General features: G+C 57.5%; 6 protein-coding genes across 6 annotated transcripts; 2 read left to right on the top strand and 4 right to left on the bottom strand.

The window, feature by feature from the left end:
- Positions 1 to 254: 254 nt before the first annotated feature.
- Positions 255 to 3,065, bottom strand: MKK02DRAFT_21364 (uncharacterized protein; the record flags this gene model as incomplete). The annotated part of the gene is made up of 9 exons (XM_053086402.1): positions 255 to 460; positions 521 to 1,310; positions 1,364 to 1,845; positions 1,893 to 2,028; positions 2,081 to 2,158; positions 2,209 to 2,262; positions 2,310 to 2,495; positions 2,552 to 2,706; positions 2,750 to 3,065. 9 exons carry the CDS (start codon positions 3,063 to 3,065, stop codon positions 255 to 257), a joined length of 2,403 nt encoding a protein of 800 aa, XP_052941598.1.
- Positions 3,066 to 3,616: 551 nt separating this feature from the next.
- MKK02DRAFT_21231 (phospholipid methyltransferase-domain-containing protein) lies at positions 3,617 to 5,039 on the bottom strand (the record flags this gene model as incomplete). The annotated part of the gene is made up of 5 exons (XM_053086381.1): positions 3,617 to 3,797; positions 3,954 to 4,061; positions 4,126 to 4,458; positions 4,576 to 4,678; positions 4,835 to 5,039. The coding sequence occupies 5 exons, from the start codon at positions 5,037 to 5,039 to the stop codon at positions 3,617 to 3,619; spliced, it is 930 nt and encodes a 309-aa protein (XP_052941597.1).
- A 365-nt stretch (positions 5,040 to 5,404) lies between these two features.
- On the bottom strand, positions 5,405 to 8,255 carry MKK02DRAFT_41449 (RNA helicase like protein; the record flags this gene model as incomplete). Its single annotated transcript, XM_053091567.1, has 2 exons — positions 5,405 to 6,560; positions 6,754 to 8,255. The coding sequence occupies 2 exons, from the start codon at positions 8,253 to 8,255 to the stop codon at positions 5,405 to 5,407; spliced, it is 2,658 nt and encodes an 885-aa protein (XP_052941596.1).
- A 456-nt stretch (positions 8,256 to 8,711) lies between these two features.
- MKK02DRAFT_30820 (uncharacterized protein) lies at positions 8,712 to 11,381 on the top strand (the record flags this gene model as incomplete). The annotated part of the gene is made up of 5 exons (XM_053088146.1): positions 8,712 to 8,849; positions 8,927 to 9,328; positions 9,398 to 9,460; positions 9,505 to 10,569; positions 10,605 to 11,381. 5 exons carry the CDS (start codon positions 8,712 to 8,714, stop codon positions 11,379 to 11,381), a joined length of 2,445 nt encoding a protein of 814 aa, XP_052941595.1.
- A 523-nt stretch (positions 11,382 to 11,904) lies between these two features.
- Positions 11,905 to 14,033, top strand: MKK02DRAFT_35607 (squalene epoxidase-domain-containing protein; the record flags this gene model as incomplete). Its single annotated transcript, XM_053089219.1, has 7 exons — positions 11,905 to 11,961; positions 12,016 to 12,303; positions 12,466 to 13,038; positions 13,091 to 13,490; positions 13,536 to 13,626; positions 13,680 to 13,803; positions 13,977 to 14,033. The coding sequence occupies 7 exons, from the start codon at positions 11,905 to 11,907 to the stop codon at positions 14,031 to 14,033; spliced, it is 1,590 nt and encodes a 529-aa protein (XP_052941594.1).
- Positions 14,034 to 15,220: 1,187 nt separating this feature from the next.
- MKK02DRAFT_41445 (uncharacterized protein) lies at positions 15,221 to 20,063 on the bottom strand (the record flags this gene model as incomplete). The annotated part of the gene is made up of 13 exons (XM_053091566.1): positions 15,221 to 15,595; positions 15,632 to 15,761; positions 15,812 to 15,988; positions 16,024 to 16,069; positions 16,133 to 16,232; positions 17,327 to 17,564; positions 17,620 to 17,755; positions 18,567 to 18,715; positions 18,865 to 19,166; positions 19,218 to 19,396; positions 19,441 to 19,784; positions 19,838 to 19,889; positions 19,940 to 20,063. 13 exons carry the CDS (start codon positions 20,061 to 20,063, stop codon positions 15,221 to 15,223), a joined length of 2,352 nt encoding a protein of 783 aa, XP_052941593.1.
- Between the last annotated feature and the right edge of the window lie 432 nt (positions 20,064 to 20,495).

Raw genomic sequence — 20,495 nt, 5'->3', positions numbered from 1 at the left:
ACCTCGAACATCCATCAATCTCACCTTCTCGTGGCCGCCATCTCGAGGTTACTTCACAAAAGGGGAGAGCGTCTCGCTCAGCCAATGTATAGAGTATCATTGCTTGTTGTATTAGTTAGTTGTGTATATATAGTCGTGGATGGGCATCTCTGTAGCTAGATTTCTGCTTGATATAGTCTGGATGCATCCCCTTTGGTCAGATCCAAGCGCATAGGTGTGGTGATACATGGCTCTATTGCTGAAGTTCAGCTATCTTACAACCGTACCTTTCCCGCCCAGTCCTTCCAGCCTGTATTCCGTTCACTACTCGCTACAATATCGGCGAGCTTCCCGATCTTCATGATGGGCACCAAACTCGGACGTCCGTGAGCGCACATGAAGGGGAACCTCATCTTTCCCAGCTGATGGACCAGTCGTTCGCACTGATCCACGGTCAGACGATCGCCAAACATGATCGCATCTGCCACAATCAGCTTCTCCCCACCATGGGCCTCAGACTCAGCAGCTGATTGTTACTCACTCCGACACGCCTTGCTATTCGCCAGCTCCAGCATCTCCTTCGGCATCCACCTCAAGACCTCGCCCCAATCCACCTTATCCTCCTGTGTATTCCTCTGCCCTCTTTCTATAAGAGATTGCACCTGTCCCAGTCCGTCCGCCAACACCGGCAAGAAGAGCTTGATAAGCCTCGTCATCTCGCTCGCCTCCTTCCTCCCCAGCCTGACCTTCAAAGCCGTCGGTACAGCTCGAATCGGGACCTGCACGTACTCGCCCAGCCCATCGCCGCCCTCGAAAGCACCAACGGAAGGAACTGCGAGCTCAATGCCCCACCTCGCAAAGATATCTGCAACTCCAGGTGTAGAGAGCTCGACCGCTTCTTGTCGGCCGAGAATGACGGCTGGCAGAGGCTCTTGGAGCTCGGTGATGGGTATGGTATCGAGGAGGAAGCCTTCGCACAGCTCTATGAGGAGCGATTCGACCGATATTCGCTCGTCCGCCGCATGTTGGTCGATCATGATAAGGGTGCTGCCTGACCCGGCCGGGGATGTTGTAGAAGGGGGTACGACGGTGGCGATGAATTTGAAGTCGATCTGGCCGAGGACGGTAGCTCGGGAAAGAGCATCAGCGGTGAAGGTGATGTCGGTGGAAGTGTGGGTGAGGGTAGAGGTTTTCATAGGTATCGCAGTGGTATGTGCGGTATTGAGGGTCTCGGGGGATTGGGAGCATCGGGTACAAGAGGTATTCGTGAAGGGCTGAGCGGCTCCCGTTGCGGATTTTGGCGTGAGCGGGAGAAGTCCGCTGTCGACATCCTGCAGGATGAGCTCGGTCTGCCCAGTATGGTAAGGTGGAGGATCAAGCTCACCGTCAAGATATCCTCGATCCACTTGTATCGCTTCCGCCCGCTTTCGTCCAACCTGTACTCTCCCATCTCGCTCCCCATCTTCCGCTTCTCCCCTACCCTTGGAGCAGACTGTACCGACTGCGCAAAGCCGAGTCGGGATGTCCGATATCCGCTCAGAGCTGAGACTGAGCGCGGGACGATCGGGGTCTGCGGGGTCCGCAGCGGCGTAGATGCTGGGCGGAGGGAAACGAGAGCCGTACGCGCCATCGTTGGCGTGCCAGCCGGCGCTTCCGACACCTCCTTGGACTTCGAAGGAGCAGTGTATTCGTGTCGCCTCAGAAACTCGTCTACTACCGCCAAGAGGAATTTCTTGATGCTCTCCTCGTCCTGGTATCCCATGACTGTCTTTCCGGGAGTATAGGCTGCATCGAGTTCGGTGGTTGGGATCTGGATGTTCAAGACATAGACTGGGTAGCGTTCCAGGCGGCGCGGTGACTTTCGGTCTGCCAAATTAGCATACGCGTCGTAGTCGGGGGGGAGGAGGACACACCTCTGGTTGGCATAGGGTCACAGCCGCCTTCATCCACCATGATCGAGAACCTGCTCTGCGAGAACCGCCTGCTGATGACCGAGTGTAGATCGTACCGGTCGAGAGGGTACCCGTTGACGTATAGATGTTGGTGAGACTGATATGTTTAGCCGCTGACATCTTGACAGAGCGTAGACAGCTAGACGTACCTGGGTAATGGACCCCTGAAGACTGATGAAGCCATCAATGCGCTTCTTCCCGCTTGACACTCGGATACTTTGCACTTTCTGCATTAATTAGCACGGGTTATCGGTTAGACTGAAGGAAGCCACCGTACCTCTCCTCCAGCCGTGCCGAAAAGATTTCGGAAGATATCAACGGTGCTCTTGTTCTGTCACTGTCAGCTATATCGCGCGCGGGGAGCGAAGCGTAGCTCACGCGGTGCAGGTTCAGTACCCTTTCCAGAGCAACCGCACTCCCACCCACAGCCGCCTCTTTCCATACGGTCCAGTGGACCTCAGGTCTGACGAGGGCGAAGGTCTCGACGACCTTCTTGCAGGCTGATACGAGCGAGGAAGCGGTAGCAGAGAGAGAAGCTTGGCGGACAGGGATCTTTATCGTCAGCTCGAAGCATGTGCCCAGAAGGTGAAGAGACTCGCATCGTGGAAGAGATCCTTGACTATCACAGTCGTACCGGACACTCTCCCCAGCGATCTGGAAGAGGTGCCTTCGAACAGCACTTTGGACCCCCGGATAACTTTGGTGAGCGTCTCTGTCGAGTCGCGAGCGCGAGTGATGATCTCCAGGAGTCCGAGAGCGGCGACAGCGGACAAGGCTACCCAATCAGCATATTCTCTCCATGGAGAACCGCCGCTCACCTTCTCCTCGGAATCCATATCCACCATTCCCACCCCCTCCCTGCCAACTCCCGCCCATCGAGCTCCGTCCCCGCCGCCCCAGCTTGCTCAGCCCATCTGCATCAATACCACATCCATCATCTTCGATCCGTATGCTCTGTCCGGCCTTACTCGGATCGATCCAGATCTCAATCTTGGTCGCCCCGGCGTCGAGCGAGTTCTGGACGAGTTCGGAGAGGACCGACGGTAGTGTCGGGATGATAACGGATGATCGCAGTGTCGCTCGAGTGGGCTTGGACAGGGAGGTCAGGCGCGGCGCAGAGCCGGGGGTCGCCATCGCGAGAGATATGCCATGAATAGTACAGCGATGCGATGTATGGTCGATCGAGGATTACGTCTCAAATTCAAAACCAAACGTTCGGTGTAAAGTGGAGGTCCGCGGAGCTCAAGACGTCAAGCGATAACTTCAGGTGATATGCTGAGCGCTGCTTGCTGCAGGGGAATGCAGAACAGCTACTACTACTTTCTACTCGACATCTATGGGTATCTTCCACGTCGGGGTATCGTTGAGGAATACCCTGTTGATCTCCCAAAATCCCCCAGATTTCTCACTTCTGTCCACCTTGATTGTCCTGCCCCCCCGGTCCCTCCGCCTCTTCCTCGTTTCTTGGTCCCCGACTGCTCTGACTGTTTCTATCGACATCCCTGGGAGCGCTCCGCTTCCTCTACCTCTCTCTTCCCCACTACTCCTCGAAGACTTCTCATATGTCCACCTTGATCGCCTCCGTCCGCTCAGAAACCCCTCCTCCTTTTTCACTCTTCTCGACTCAGCTATTCACCTCCCTCGCATCATCCCCCCGCCCCCAAGATCGCCGCTCGCCGGGCCCTCTAATCAGTCTCATCCCCCAGCCCGACCCCCCTACTCCTACTCCTCGTCATCCTCGCCGGACTCCCCACGCCCTTCTCCCCACTCTCCTTCCTGATCCTCCTCGCCCTCGGCGTCTGGCTCGGCAACGGCTGCGTCTGCTTGTCCTCCCCTGCAAGAGCATCCGCATCGGGCGACGGGGTCCTGTTTGCTGCTTGCGCGTACGACTCTCCGGGCTGGCGCAGAGCTTCGTGTGATTTCTTGCTAGAGAGCCGGGCGGACTGGCGGGCTGGCGAAGCTGGCGTGGGCTGGGCGGGAGTGGGCGCCTGGGACTGGGTTGCGGAGGGGTTGGGGAGGGACTTGGCGGGTGTGGAGCCGGAGCCAGAGCCAGAGCTGGAGCCGGATCCGGTAGGGGCGTCGTCGTTCTTCTTGGATGCGGCCGCGGAGTAGATCTTGTCCGTGAATGGACTAAACTATCAGCTTCTCCCTTATCACACCCAGAAAAGGCGTCAGAGGAAGGATAAAGACTCACCCCTCATACTTCAACGCAACGGCATAAACCGCCCAAACAAGCCCGCTAATCCCCAGCCCCGCCGGGCTCTTGTACAACAGCGCCCCACCCACAAACGCCAGCGTACTCCCGACGTACATTGGATCATTCAACACATTGAACGGGAAGCCCGTCACGCGGCTCTTCATGAGGATGCCGAAATAGTCGCCGAGGTAGGTACCCGTGACGCCGAGGGCGTAGATGGAGGTGATGACGAAGAGCTGGCCCAGGGCGATTAGGGCGTATGCTAGGGATTGGACGAGGGGGTGCGAGAGGGCCGGGTGGGCGGGTTGAAGGCGGAGAGCGCGCTCGTACCTGGCTGTCAGCGCTTCTTCTTCTTTCAGATGTGGACGGAGGAAAGAGTGGACAGGGAGTGGAATGGGGGAGATAGGAAGAGAGGGGGTCAGGAGGGAGGACGGGACATAGACATACATCAGGTCTCGGATGATACCGAGGGAAAAGATGGATACGGCCAGGACGTAGCAGCCATAATAAGGCGACTGGAAGATCTTGGTCATTGACTTGTTCCGGTATTCTGCGAAAGTCAGCTCTGACCTGTGTCAAGACAGACTGGTATCCCCAAGGCTCTCCCATTTCGCATCTATCTCTCCTCCTCCTCCCCTTCACCCCTTCCCTGCCCCGCCCTCCCTATCTCTCTCCCGACCAGCGCCAGTGCCCAGCCGCAACTCACCGTTCCTAGCCACCACATTCCAGAAAATCGGATTAAACAACACCATCCCCACCGCAGCCCACAGACTGCCCTGGCTCCAATCCACCCATTTCCCCACACCCTGTCCCGCCTGCAGGTAGTTGTAGACGTGCGGCTGGGAGAGGTGGTGCACTGGGACCCAGGAGGGGAGTTTCTCCAGCGGGAGATGTTTCGCTAGGGCGTCCATTGTCAGGTTTGCCTCTTCGTCACCGGTTACCGAGGTGGATGAGCGGCCTGTGTAAGTGAGAGGGCGGTAGGCTGTGTAACGCAAAGAGATAGAGGCAGAGGCAGAAGGAGAAGTCCAAGCGGAGGGGAAGAGACGCACGGAGTTGTTTACGCGCCTCGTCTGGTAGAAAATCGCTTCTTTGGGTAAGATTGGGGTGGGAGGTATGCCGGGATGGCTCTGCCATGGGGAACCGGTCGAGGGGTGTGTAATGCATCTGGCAAGTTGCTGTGGCTACTCTACAGCTATACTACAGTTCTACCAATCTACAGATCTACAGTCTATGTATACGAATCCAGCGATATCCCCCCACAACGCCCAGACCAAGACTACGCCTCCGCCCTCTGCCCCGCATTGGCATTGGCATTCGCAGACCTCACAAGCCCCACCCCACCCCACGTCTCCCTCCGTCTCCTCCTATCCCCCTCTTCCTTGCTCTGATACTCCACCCGCTTCCCCTTTTCTCTTTCAGCCGGCGCCGGTCTCTCCACCTTGCCCTTCCTGCTGACCTTCTTACTCCCCACAGCGCCGCCCGCGCTGGCGCTGGCGCTAACGCTCGCCGATGCCCGCTTCTTCAACCCCGGCAGCCTCTCCAGACACTCCTCCAGCACCCGCTCCGTCCGGAACTTGATCGCCTGCGCGATCGGCTGGTCCGGGAACGCAATGGGGAATCGGAAGGATAGCCAGATGTAAAAGACGAGGGATTTGTGCAAGGTCTCGAGCCGCGGGATAGAGTTTATAAGCACCGGAGGGACAAATGGGCGTCTCTGTTTCCCATTCCCGCCTGCGGTCGAGGTCGAGGATGGGTCGATAGTCGGTGGCAAAGCCGCCAAAGCCTCCTCACAGACCTCCAGCATCCCTACGAGCCCACTCGGCTCAAACGTCTCGTGCACGCCCACGCACCCCGCATCCGCATACGCCGCCACGACCTTTTCGAATATGCCCAGCGCGATGGGGTCCCGGACCGAGACGGGCGAAAAACACAGCGTCTCCATTTCGGCGAGTGTCAACCGGTCCCGGTGTTCCTCGACCACGTCCGCGAGGGGGTATTTATGGGACGGGGAGCCGAGGGTCGTATGCGGTGGCGGAAGTAGGAGGAGGGAGGTGTGGTCTAGTAGGGAAGCGTAGGTTGTGGATGGAGGGAGGAGGGAGGAGAGGGCCGCGAGTGTTTCAAAGGGCGTGTCGAGGGTTGCGCGGGGAAGAGGGGGGAGAGGGAGGGGGAGGAGGCGGGTGAGGATGGGGAGGTCGATGGCGTGCAGGGTGGTGACGGATCCGCCGGGGCTGGACGAGGTTACCGGGGCGATGGACGTTGTGGAGGTGGTGTCGGCGCTCAAGGAGAGATCCGCATCCAGCGCAGGAACGCTCTTGTGCATCCCAAATCGACCCGCTCGGCCGGCGATTTGCTTGACCGAGGTGAGAGGGAGTGGGATTTCCATTTTCCCATTGTACTTGTGCAGACTTTCAAAGATCATGCGTTTGATTTTTCTAAAAGTCAGCCGGGGTCCAAGAGCCATTTTTGCTCATGCAGGAAGATGGAAATGGGGCGACTTATGGGAGGAGGGAGAGGTAAGAGATGAGCGGGGGAGGGGGAGATCAAAACGGGATGAAGGATCAGGAAACGGATCATGGTGCCGAGGAAAGGTCCGAAGCCAGGACCGAGGACGTGACCTTAACTCACAGATTCAACCCCATTCCCACCGCATCACTAGCCACCAGCACCTCTGCCCTCCCTTCATTAAACTCCCTGGCCTGCTCCGCCCTCGTCTCAGGCGGCAGTGCCCCATAAACCACCGCACACTTTCTCCCCGCCAACTCCTCCACCATCTTCTTGACCGCAAATATATTCGTCCGGCTAAACGTGACGATACAATCCCCGGGCTGGACTCTGCTCCAATCGCCCTCCAGACTCTCCTGCGCCACCTCGAGCGGCGTCAGGCGGTCATACCGATGTATCGTCATCTTATCGCCGAGCCCGGGCAGGAGAGACGAGAGGAGGTTGACGGTCGTATCGTCCCCGCAGAGATGTACCTCTTTCGCCTTGACGCCGAGCACGGCGGCGGTCCATGATCCCCCGCGTTGGGTATCGCCCATCATCTGGATTTCGTCAATGACGACCACGTCAAACGGGTCGCCGGACGGCGCGCACGAAGGCAGCATCTCGACCGTACAGCTAACGAGGCCCGCGTCGTCCGAGACGATCCGCCTCTCTTCGCCTGTGAGGAGATTGCAGGCCCGCCCGACCCCGTCCAGCCCGCCTACGGTGCCGAGATTGAGCCGCTCCCAGACCTCGTGCGCGAGCAGCCGGAGGGGTCCGGCGTATACGCCAGTAGGGGCCAAAGCGAGCGCTTTGAGCGCAGAGTACGTCTTGCCGGAATTGGTCGGCCCGACGTGCAGGTGAAAGTGCCGCTGGAGGGACCGGGCGCCGATGTTCTGGCCGGTATATGCCAGCCGGGTCAGGTCCGTTGTCGAGAGGATGGAAGTGAGGTGGGCGATCGTCGATGCGGGTATGGAAGAGGGGGAGGGGGAGGGGTGGGAGACGAGGTAAGAGAGGAAATGACGATGGAGCGAGGATTCGAATACCGGCACCCAGTCTTCCGTGGCCAGTCCGTCAGAAAGACGGGGAATGTCCCACCCTCCAGCCGTCAAGGCAGAGAAAGCATCCTCGTCCGTCCTACACCGTACCAACTCCCTTTGCACGATATTGTGCCATTCCCCTAAAGCAGACCGGGTCTGAGCGGGCGTGAGCCCGTATGCCGAGAGACGGGATGCAGTACGGTCCGACACGACCCATTCGCTGATCCGACCCAGGAGGGCCTTGGAGACGGCCAGTGCGCCAGGAGGGGGCTGGACCGTATAGTCCTGCGGGGACAATCGGGGTGGAGTGAAGCCCGCCCTTCCCCCAGCTCGTCCCCCTCTTCCACCTCCCGCAGCTGGGTGGCCGCCCCGTTTGAAACTGATGGGCTGACGAGTAGCACCTACACTGCCCGACTTTGACGTTGGTGGGAGACGCAGGGCCGGGCCGGTCGAGCTGAAGGGTCGAGAGGGATGAGGGATCGAGAGGGTCACGCGGGAGGAAGAAGGGACCGCCCGATGTTGGGCATAACAGATCGTGCAGATCCCTCTGGAGCTGGTTGTCTTGGCCAGGGCGATACCGCCTCTAGCGGTGGCCGCTATAGACATTAGATAGCTATGGGGGGTTAGATGAGGTACAGGAAGCGGACCCCTGGTGGACCTCGATCTCGGTGGTGAGCCACTTCTGAAACTTTAGTGGCGGGCTCGAATAATATTACGTCAAGCTTAAGCGGTCCCCCGCCTTCCCCAGCCACCACCAACAACACCTTCCTTTGACCCTCTATACGTTCACTATACCCTGCTCTACAACTATACAGAGCTCACATCCATCTTGGGAGACACCGATTCGGAGCTATCTAAGGGTTTCCACAAATATCCGAAAGAATCGAGTCGGAAGAGGAGATAGCCATCGAGATCTCGTCAACAACACAGCTCGGACCTCGCCACCTGTACGTCTGCTTTGACTGCATACAGAGGTGTGCTGATCAGCAGACTCAGCTTGCGCATAGTGGCCGAGGCATTCTAGATAGAAGAAGATCCTGCCTTCTGGGCTAAGCTTCAGCGATGGCTTCGTCCCAGACTCAGCCTCAAGGCGTCCCCTTGACCCCGGCGGCCCCGCCGAGTCGGTCCGAGATTGAGCGCAAGTTGAGCTTCAAGAGTGCGGCTAGTCCGAGAGTGGAGCAGTCGCCGCGGAAGAAGAAGGTTAGTCTACCAGCATCATCACCCTCTGAAGCAGGAAGACACAATTGCTTCGTTTGGGCCACCAGCTCATACCCCAGCGCTCCCCCTCCACCGTCTCCGGGAACGATAGCGACACCTCGCTCTCTTCCGCCCAGGGCCAAGGGCTTTCTCAATCTGCCTCACTCTCTTCTCCCCTCCTCTCTCCCTCCTTATCCGCCGGACCCGGTTCCTTCAACTCCACCGGCGGGCTCCTTAGCGGCGGTGGCGTCCCAGCGCCCAACGCCGCCAATCGCCAGCTGTCAGCTATTGCGGAGCGGCTCCGAGCGGACGGGTCGGGAATGGTCGAAGAGACGGAAGAGTACGAGGAGCAGGATGAGGGCGAGGACGTGAGCGATGAGGAGGAGCAGGAGAAGGTGGGGCAGGGCGAGCTGGAGAGGGGGATGGAGGGGGAGAGGGTGTTAAGGTCGGGGTATTTGTACAAGAAGCAGGAGAAGAGAAAGGTAAGTCGTGGTCGTAGCACGAGCACGAGCGTATCGGATGAGAAGGGGTGGGGAGAAACTGACAGATAGGTTTGGAAGAAGAAGTGGTTTGTCCTCCGAACAGGAAAGCTCGCGTACTACAAGGATGACAGAGTGAGTTTTCGTTGTCTATATCTGCCTGGGAAGCTGACCATCAGGAATATTCGTTATCCCGAGTGATGGACCTCCGTATCATCCACACAGCCGCCGCCGTCAAGATCAAGAAGCACTCGTTTACTTTCGGGATCGTCACCAAGAAACGCACCTTCCTCGTCGAGGCGTCGTCCCAGTCGGAGATGGACGAGTGGGTCATGGCGATCACGTCGGCTCGGCGCAGGCTTACGGAGGATGCGGAGAAGCGGAGTGCGCCGCAGTCTGTCTCGCAGGCACAGGGGCAGGAGGGATACGCCAGCAGTATAAGCGGGGCGGGGACGAGTCCCGTCGTCAATACCTCGGCCTCATACCTCAATCGGGCGGGGTCGATGGCGGGTCAGCCCCATGCTACTGGCGGCGCCGGTGCCAACGTCTACTCGCCGACGTCGGCCGGTCCGCCCTCTGGACCGGGATCGCTCGATGCGGGCCTCACCGGTCAACTCTCACGAATGAGCGTCAATCCCACTCCCGCCCTCACTTCATCACAGCCCATCGGGGCTCGACAACCTCCTCTCTCGACCCCGGGCCAGCCTATCCGGTCCTACTCGTCCAGAAGAGAACCGTCCGCCTCTTCCTTATCTAGCGCCGGGGCGGACTATTTCCCCCGAACGCCAAGTGCGAGTCAGTCCCCCCAACCGCCGTTGACGCTCAATACCTCGACATCGGCTATTGATGGGGCGACACGACCGGTGCCTGTGGGCGTATCGTCTGATTCGGACGAGGTGGATCAGGGGGAGGGGGATATGTACTTTTCGGATATTGGGCGGGGGTCTCAGGGTCAGGGCCAGAGTCAGAGTCAGAGTCAGGGTCAGTTGGGGACGAGCGTGGGGACTGCCAAGTCTGGGTTCTCTGCGGCAGGACAAGGACAAGGACTGGGACAAGGTGGAAGTTCGAGTGGGAGCGGGGTTGGGGCTGGGAGTGGGTTCACGAGCAGCACCAGCGTGGATCCGTCCAGGGTGATTCTTTCGGCGTACCTGATGAAGCGGTCCAAAGGGCGAGGGAGGAAAGTATGGCGGAAACGGTGGTTCTACCTCACGAGTCAGGGATTGACTTATACAAAGTCACACATGGTAAGCTCACCACGCGGGAAAGAGCTTATGGTCAGGACACAAAGATCCTCCGAAACATCCCCCTCTCTTCGATCCTTGACGCAATCGACCAATCGTCCACACTGGACGATATCGACCCCTCCTCGTCCGACTCTGACGCGCCCACCTCGGCGCGCCCTATCCGATCCCCCTCGACCTCCAAGTTCCCCTCTCCGCCCCAGCGCCAGCCGTCCTACTCGGGCCCCGGGTCCGGCGCGTTCGGCTCGGGCTTTGGCGGTGCCCAGCCGAAAGAAGGAGAACATACGTTCCGGCTCGTCACTGCTAAACGGAATTATGTGCTTTGTGCGCCGTCCGAGGAGGATGAGATCAAGTGGTTGGCCGCCGTCAAGGCTTTGCTTAATCGGGAGAGGGGAATGGGGAGCCCGGTGGTGGAGATGCCGCCGAGGTTGTTTGGGGGTCAGAATCAGGGGTATCCGGCGCCTCCGCAAGCGCAGGCGCAGGCGGGGAGTTCGAGTGTTGCTGGGCAGCGAGGACAAGGCCAAGGACAGGGGCAAGGCCAAGGGCAAGGAGGGGGAGGGGGACAAGTACCGACTATAACGCAACAACCGCCCACGCCGGGCAGTGCGGTCAGTCAGCAAGGAGGACAAGGGGAATTGGCGCCTCCTATACCGACGGATCTGACGTCTCCAACAGGCGGAGTCGGAGCTGGAGGTGGTGGACAACAGCAGCCACCAGTCAGTATTGGGGCAAGAGGGAGGAGCGCTACGTATCTCGCAAAAAGTGCGGTGGCGGATGTGGAGAGGAGGTATCATCCGGATCGGCAGCAGGTCTAGGGAAGGCAGGGAGGAGGGGACGCGAGAGATATGAGAGTGGAAGTGGGAGATGAATGCGTGTGGGAGATTGAGGGAATGAAGGGTGAGAAGGAACAGGGTGAAAGGGCAGGAGCCGGCCGGTGGGCTTGGAGCTTGAGATGTGGACTTGCAGGGCGACAAAGAAATCTTGTACAATTACGATGACTATACGATGGAAACCGTCTACGTGCTTCATGGTTTACTTGCTGTGGCTGCTGTTCGTCTCGCATTGTCTGCACGACGGCTGCAGCTGCAGCTGGATGCAGGCGAAAGAATGGCGGCGGAATGGCGCGGAATGGCTGAGTCATAGGCGTTACGTCATTCCGCCCCACGGACTTTGTTTTCGTACGATCGCGACCGCGGAGATCGTCCTACCGTCTATACATTTCACCTATTGCTTCATTCTTCCGCTTTGTCGTTGTATACCATCACTACCGGCGCACAGAGCACATAGTCTCTCTATTCGCATCCTACCACTCTTTTTCAGCCTCAGGATCGCCCAAAAATGACTGAAGAAAACCTTATTTCCGCAGGTCCCTCCCGACCCGCCTCCCACCTCAACGTCAGTCTTCCGCTGCCTTACCTTAGTCCATCTGCAGTACAGCTAACGTAGCAGCTCCACACCCTCCAGCCCGAAATAACCATCATAGGCGCCGGAATCGCCGGCTGCGCCCTCGCCGCCTCTCTCGCCCGCTCGGGCCGCCGCGTCCTTTTACTCGAACGCGACCTCTCAGAGCCTGACCGGATCGTCGGCGAGCTTCTCCAGCCCGGAGGAGTCGCCGCGCTGCACAAGCTCGGGCTGGGACACGTGCTCGAGGGAATAGACGCGACGCCCGTCGAGGGATACTGCGTCATTTCGGGCGGGAGGCAGGTCGGGATTCCATATCCCGATATGGAGCGGATGGTGCGTGCGGGCATGGAGGATGGGGTAGGGGGCAGCGTGGCCTCTGTCTCTGCTTCTACTGAGAAGGGAGGGAGGGGAAAGAGGAGTGGGAGTATATTGGGAGGAGGGGAGAAGAGGGAGGAGGAGGAAAAGCTGGTGGCTGCCCCAGCGGAGAAGGGACAGGGGAAGGGCGAAGGGTGGCACGTCCCGTCGAGGTCAGGGAGGAAAGAGGGCCGATCATTCCACCATGGTCGGCTCATCTCTTCGTTGCGCAAAGCGTGCTTTGACGCGGGACCCAATCTGACTGTACTGGAGGGAACGGTGAGGGAGTTGGTTTATTGCGAGCATACCAATCGCGTCATTGGGGTCTCGGCGGCATTCAAGCCGGTTCTACCTTCGACATCCTCGGAATCCGCAGCGACATCTACGGCGGAAGGCGAAGCTCCAGCATCGGCACCCGCAGCGGCGGAACCCATCGTCCGTAAAATCTACTCCCCCATAACCATCGTCGCCGACGGCTGCTTCTCGAAATTCCGCTCCCTCCCCAACTCGCGCGTCCCCAAACCTAAAACCAGGTCTCACTTTGTCGGTCTCGTCCTCAAGGATGCGGACCTGCCTATGAAATACCACGGGAATGTGTTTTTGACGCCCAACGGCCCGGTGCTGCTTTATCAGATCGGGGATAAGGCGGAGGAGACGAGGATGCTGGTGGATGTCAAGGGCAAGCTGCCAAGTGTAGGGGATGGCAGTTTGAAGGTGAGTCTTGCCCTTTGAGTGAATTTGGGTCCGGGTCAGAGCTGATCAACAGCAACACCTCATGGACAAGTACATACCACACCTCACCCCCACCCTTCAATCCACCATGCAGACCGCACTCGACACCCAACGCCTCCGGACCATGCCCAACTCGTTCCTCCCTCCGTCGATGCAAGGTCGCGCCTCCTCCCCCGCTGGACTCATCATGGTCGGCGATGCCTGGAACATGCGGCATCCCCTGACCGGCGGGGGAATGACGGTCGCCTTCAATGACGCGGTCTTGCTGTTGCATTACCTGTCGGAGGAGAGATTGGGCGCGGGGAGGGAGGGGCTGGAAGATTGGGGCAAGGTGTCAGAGGGGCTGAGGGAGTGGTTTTGGGAGAGAAAGAAGGTTAGTGGGGTGATCAATGTGATGAGTATGGCGCTGTATGATTTGTTTGGGGGTGCGGATGGTGAGTCCTTTCTCCCAAGTGTGCGATGTAGAGCTGATGTGGCAGAGCCGGACCTTGAAATTCTGCGAGAGGGCTGTTTTAGATACTTTGAATTAGGCGGGGATAGGGTTGCAGGCCCAGTCGGCCTTCTCTCCGCGTGAGTTCTGGTCCTGATGGCTGTTTCGATGTTGCATCAAGCTGAGAATCCAGTCTGACTCCCAAACCCCTATTGCTGTTCTACCACTTCTTCTCGGTCGCCTTTTACTCGATCTACATCCTCCTCACGCAGGGCATGCCGGCTAGACCAGGGCAAAAGATGGTTAGGCCTGAGTGGGTGGAGGTGCCGGGATTGGTATTGTTCTCGGGCAAGGTGGTGAGTTTATCAGTCCTTTGCTCGATCTATCGTCGACGAGGGAGGGATGAGGGGAGGCGAGGCGAGGGGAAGTTGGGACATTGGGAGCTTGGGGTGGGACATTGGCAGATTGGGATGGGAGCTGATATACGCAGTTCTGGACGGCTTGTGTGGTGCTTCTTCCGATGATCTGGACGGAGTTCAAGATATAGTACTAGATAACAGACCTGATTGACGTTTCTGCTTAAATGTAGCCCATTTTAGACGCCATTTCTGGTAGGCGGACGCGGTCGTCTTCCTCCTTATATCACGATTCGACTATACTGATCTGATACGGATCTGACAAACTAATTGGGCGAGAATGTTGACTAATACTTCAGTCAGCCTGTCACACCGGAACCCCTCGCTCTTCTCTAGCTTTTTAGACTACAGCGTGTACCATAAATCACCAGGGCCTGTCGTCTCGAGACGGTCGACACTGGAACATTCCGGGGAAGCTGAAACCCGATCAGCTAACTCATAGGACACGCCTCGAAAGGAATTGGTGGCGGTGCTTGACCTGCTCCAGCGTGGGTGGAGTCTTTTTCCCCGTCCCAATTTGCCACTATCGTAAGCCTTTGTACGTCATCAGCTCGCTGACCCTCGCCATGACGATACTCCCCGTCGCCAACCGTTTCAGAACCCCTGCTCACCCCAACACAATGATGACCGCACTCGAGAAGACAGGCCACGATCTCCATGCGACATTTGCGAGCAATGATACGGACGGCACACTGACCTACTGTCTGCCCAACATCTCATACTTGACCAGCTGGTTCTGGAAGGGGAGTCAGCGTAACGAGGCGATGACCCTGACGGGGTCAATCCTGAAGCCCTCAAGGAAAGTGGGGAAGTGGTGCGCCGATCGGCACAGGATGGTCAAGCTGGCCATCACCGATGAGCAGAAGGAGGCGGTGTCAAGATACTTCGATAGCGAGGCACAAGACAATGGGTCGTCCCCAAAGACCATGTATCTACCTCTCCCCGCCTCTCCAGAAGACACGGAGAAGGAGACCATGACTTTGTAACAGAAGCCCGAGGTCGTCCTGGCTGAGTAGGGTATGCGCAGGGGGCTCAAGGTCAGGGGGATGCCCTGAAGTGTACTGTACAGCTGTGGGTTTCGTGGGTGCGATGATATTGATTCAGTATTCTGGCACCGCCGCGGGGCGCCTAAGAGTGGGGAAGTGTGGCATTGACAGATCGATTGATGTCTAGCTTCTTCAGCTGCCCTGACCATCCACTTCCATGATCTGTCCATGTTGTAGGGCTGCTCTCGCATCACTCAGCAGTATCTGCATACCAGGATATCACGTGTCTGTCTGAATCAAGCTGAAATCTAGCTATCAAGAAGGTTCACTAACTACCATGTGGGCCAGGTTCCCTGATCTGCGAAGTGCTCGCCGGGATCCCCTTCACCAATCCCCCCTTCACCAAGAAGATGGAGGGATCCCGAATTAAGGTCTCCCTCAAGGTTGAAGTATCTCGTCCAGACATCACCATTATTCCCCTGCGCCTGCTCACTGCTTCGGGCCTGAGCATTTTGCGATGGCTCCCCGCCTTGAGGCAATGCGCCAAACCCAGAACTGTCGCCCCCAGCATTTTGTGAAGAATCCCCACCTTGGACCAATGCAGCAGTCGCGGCACCAGCCGGTGGCTGTGGTGGATCCGACCTCGCTCCTGGCGAGAGTAGTGGTTCATCCGAGAAGATCGAGAGGCGCTCTTCGATCTCCGACTTCTGCGCGGTCAGCGACATGTCGCGTGATGTACTGACTATGCGTGGGTCGACCTTAAAAGCCCAGTCCTCGTTATGATATCGGCGGTGCAGCGACATGTAGGTAAGATTCAAGGTAAAGCTCGACGCAGGAACCCCTCCGCGTGAACCGACTTCCCGCAACGCAATACTAGGGGTTCTATTAGCTTGAAACCGGCTATCTTCGCAGGAGCGACTTACAGGCAACGCCTGGAGATCTCCTCAGGAGGCATCATGTCGGCTTCAAAGAGATCGGAATACCGCCGGGACTGGGAATACCGCCGGGACTCTTTGTCGTCGCGAAAGTGGATGACATCCTGGCAGGATCTGACGACGAGCATCCAGATGTGGAAAACGATGGGTTCCACCTGTTGCAAACTGTATTCTCAGTATGACCATGAGACCGAACATACGCTTGATCTGACCAAACCTTGATATCTCCGACATCTGCCGCTACGTCTGGTACGGTCAGCTGTCCTTCATGGTATCTCCTATTCCGAAATGCACTTCAGTCAGACTCACCCACGCAGGCTTGAACATATCCACGTGTCGATGTCTGAGAAGCTTCCCCGGACGGATTCAGAGTCGTCAAATGCGACTCGGCGGCAGGCTCGCGCGGAAGCTGGAAGTATCAGCTCAATGATTGCGTTAACAGTAGAGAGGGCAAACCAAATAGCACATAGCTATCATGGCCCGAATCGCTATCCCATTCAGCTCGCAAGTTCCTCATTCGATTAGAGCGGGAAAGGGATGGGACTGACTCATGTGCCTCGTGTTCTTCTCCTCCTTCGAGCAATCATCCATCACGTCGTAAGAGACCCAGCTCTTCTGGAAAGCTGCCAACTCGCTTTCGAGTTTGTCTGACGCTTTTTTGTCCAAGGCTGAGTCGTCACCAGCCCTGGACACCGCTCGGCGAAGCATATTTTGCGTCCTACCCAGAAGCAAGGCTGCTTTGACGTAAATGCCAAACCAGCTGATATAGGATCAGCATCGATTGTCGCCTGCTGGCAGATGACGCACTCAAAGCCAGCGTGCGCCTGGTATAGCCCTGCAGACCACACATGCTGCTTCGATACGATTCCAACAGATTCGACCGGCATTGGCAGAGGCGCGGAGATATCATTGACTTTGATCATGCTGAGGCTCATTGGAGGGGAGCAGCTAACGCTGATCTGCTTAGCGGCAGCGAGCAAGAAAAGGGAAGGAAGCTTACACTTGGATGTACAGTACATAGGTCAACCAGAAAAGCCGGCCCCGATATGTATTCTGGCCCTGTTGCTTCACTGAGCCAGTAGCGTAACCGAAACGAAGCGGCATCCGATCAGGATCGATGTAGAGACCGGCCGAGTTGCAGAAGCCCATGGCTGCGTTTGAGTATCGACAGTTCTGTAGCCAGACACCCTGGTGAAGATGGTAATACAGCAAGATGGTCAAAGCTGATACTCGTAAGCACACTCTTTGTGACTTGGAACCGGCACACATACCTAGGATGATATCTCCACCTCGCTTTGCCTCCCCACTATTCAGAGTGCTGTCAATCTCCGTCAGAGCACAACGCACGCTGGTCGCAGACTGATCACCTGTCTGTGACGAGTGAAGCTTCGCGATTGCGGCGATGGCGTAATCGACCCCTGGCTGCCTCGAGACCATGTCGGGGTCGTCTTGGTACATCGAACGATAGCTCTTTCAATGAGCATAGATGCGGGTTCGACTTACAGAGAAGTCCAGAAGTTGTTTAAATAGAGGCGCTATCTTGCCGAATCGCTCCAGAAGGTCGATCTTGCTCTGCGGTGACTCTTCAGGCGCTGTGGTCTGTGGTGCCTGATGAGCCTTCTGTGGAGCAGGTCTTCCGGTGTCCTGCTCGCTGACCGTACCAGAGCTTGTCATCTGAGAAGCTGCCCCGCCGCCAACGTAGGCATTGTTGGCAGTAGCGGTGGGGATCCGTCCTGCGACCCTGCAGAGTCAGATTCGATAGGACCCCGTCGGCGGGTAAGGAATACAAGGCTTACCCAGCGCTGTTTGAACCCGGGTCAGGCCGTGTTCTTTTGCCCTTATTACTCTTTGCCGTTTTGTTGGCTGGCTCCAGGCCAGTCTCGGTATGAGTCTCGGTTGCAGTCTCGGTGGTGGTTTCTGTGCCAGTCTGCGCTGTACGATGTCAGCGTGGGGACATATCGGGGCCTCATGAAAGCACTTGCCGGCAGGTACACATCGAACACCTGCTTTTTTGCACTGATCGCAAGGAAAGCCTTCGCTGGTATAGCCGGCTACACGTTAATGACCTACCTTTGGAACAGTAGGCAAACACCTACAGCACTATGAAGTCAGCTAGCAGAGGCTCCCACCCAAACTCACTTTATGTTTTCCCTTGCGACACTGCTCTCGTTAGCCTTTAGCTGCGCCTCGAAGAACTTCCATCCAGGGCATGAGCTCACCTTCTGGCACGAAGCTTTGCCTCTGGAGCTCTGAGAAGGGTTAGAAGACATAGTGGTAACTCGGAGAAGTACTGCTTCAACACCCGAAAGCTCCTAGCTGCTCGTTTTGTCCAGCTCTGGTGGGGCGGGAGGTAGCGGCGGGACGCTCCTGGCCCTGACAATCATGCCGTACGGTTGCGTAAAGTGGGGGAAGTGGGGCTAAAGCTCCCGGTGTGTGGCTGCAAAGGCAATATATAGACTGCCGGATGCGCGTTCAAAGGTCTAGGCGAGTCGGATCTCAATCGAGTGCATTTTTATCTAGTGCGGTGATCATATTCAGGTGCAATAACGAGCGACGTACTCGATGCTCGATGCTCGATGCAAAAGATCACGGTAAGACATCATCTGCAGCTAGTGATCAGGTCACTGAGCCAATCACAGTAAAATGGGCTATGTGACTGGAGTCTGAACCACCAGCAAAGCAGCCGCGCGTATATGTGCATGAAGTGTATATAACATCGAAACCGCTCCATACACCCACCTACATCGGCACAAGCTCATGCTCCATCCCAGATACACCTTCGACACCGCATCCAGCTGTGGTAGTGCCGCGGCCACAAGCCTGGCACTGGCGGAAGCAGCCCGTATTGTGGGCATCGCGGGGGTCGCCTTGACAGCACTCGTACTTCTCGACCTGCAGTTATCAGCTACTTCTGAAACAAGTACAGGAAAGGTATGACTCGACTGACAACACTGCACCCATAAGCATCCACCTTGTCGAGACAGCAAGACCAGACTGCCCGACAGCCATCATCAAACGCCCGCCCGCCGCAGTCTACGCACCGAACATCAGCGAGTGCGTAGATGAGGATGCTAGCAGCGACCCCGATGACCTGGCCTGGTATAGCGATAGAACCAAGGGGCACACTCGCACCCCCGACTGCGACGGCAGGACCGAGGACTTGAGCGAGTTGTGACGGCTCGCGCCGTAGCTGGCCGTGACGGTGAGAAATGGTGCCAAGATGATCCCGATAGGTACGGATGGCACCGTGAGCGAGGGCGAATGGTCCACAATGGCAGGGTCCCATGATCCGATGATCGCCGGTCTCCGAGCAGTTCGAGCAATTGTGCGAAAAGTCGGCGTGCTTGACGATCAGCCGTGCATGTCCAATCTGACGGGTCCGCGGGGGACTTACCTGTATGGGTGTCACTGAGGGCAAGAGTGCATGCAGCCCCGCTGCGTTGGCCCTGTAGATTGCTTCCATCTTCTGCTTGCCGTCACCAGGAAGGGCGGTCTCGTAGCGATAGGCAAGAGGCTTGGGCGTGGCTTTAAGTATGCGCTCGGGAATATCCTCGAAGGGAGGATAGAGGTAGACTATCCTGTCAGTCCACCGAAAAGCAGAAGAGCTGGAGGCTTACTGAGAGTAGGCTCGCCTACGATGGACGGGTCGACCTCCTTGACCTTGGCCACAGCCTGCGCTATCAAGGCTCTGACCGGCGCGCCGACCTCTTCAGACCCCGCCCCGACTACCATGATGATAAGGTTGACCAGGTTGTTCTGCAAGAGCTCGCAGGCGAACCTGAACTCCCGGCCGATGTCGTCCTCCGAGCGAGTGTGGGCGCGGACGTGGAGGAAGTGCCATTTGATGAGGCTGTGCCGTCCCTTGGAGCAGGCGCGGACGACGCTGTTTCGAGTGGCCGTGTCGGTAAATTGCTGGCTACCGTCACTGTTGAGCCGATTGTCGTTGATACCATTGATTTGACTGATACAATTAGCGGCGTAGCATAAGGCCAGTAGCAGGCAGATGGAACTCACAGAAGAAGGCCGATATAAGTACGCAGGAACTTTACTTCATCAGGTCGAGTATCTACTAAAGTCAGCATGTCAGGGCTCGAGCACCACTTCAGCTAGACTTACCAGACAAGAGGGTATCAGTCCACTTGCAATCCGCCCCAAGTCGCTGAGCTAGGGAGGTCTTGAATGTTCCGGTCGAGCCGCTGACGGTACAGACCGTCTCCGGGTCAGGTTTGTAAATAGGCATGATGTAGTATGAGGAGGTATGATTCTGCTATGGTATCGGGGGGGAAGAGAGGCCTTTATATATATGATAGAAGCGAGTCTCTCAGGTCGGAGTCGCACCGGGCACAATTCCCGGTACACAACTCCCGGTCGAGACGCTCAATTCCCGCTCATCACCCGCCGCTGACCTAGGCGGAGGCCAGCCTGCACGGCCCGCAGGCGCGCCGATGTCATCGGGGCGGGCTAAATTGACGATCTGCGGTGGTCGAAGGAGCGGGCTGAAGGCTGACAAGCAAGTAAGGCCGGAAATGCAGTGAGAGGAGTGTCTACCGCTCAATTGCACGGCGGCCCGCGCCCGCCGCCGCCGCTGGACCCGCTACGTGTTCTTACTTGTTTAAGCAATTTATAGCAATGACGTTAGGGTCGGTGGAGGCGGTCGGGCTGCGGGGTTGTG

The sequence above is a fragment of the Dioszegia hungarica genome (assembly GCF_025882075.1).
Source record: "Dioszegia hungarica strain PDD-24b-2 chromosome Unknown MKK02contig_32, whole genome shotgun sequence".
Lineage (NCBI taxonomy): Eukaryota > Fungi > Basidiomycota > Tremellomycetes > Tremellales > Bulleribasidiaceae > Dioszegia > Dioszegia hungarica.
The sequence above is the reverse complement of the archived record's forward strand: the minus strand, read 5'-3'. Positions and strand labels throughout refer to the sequence as shown.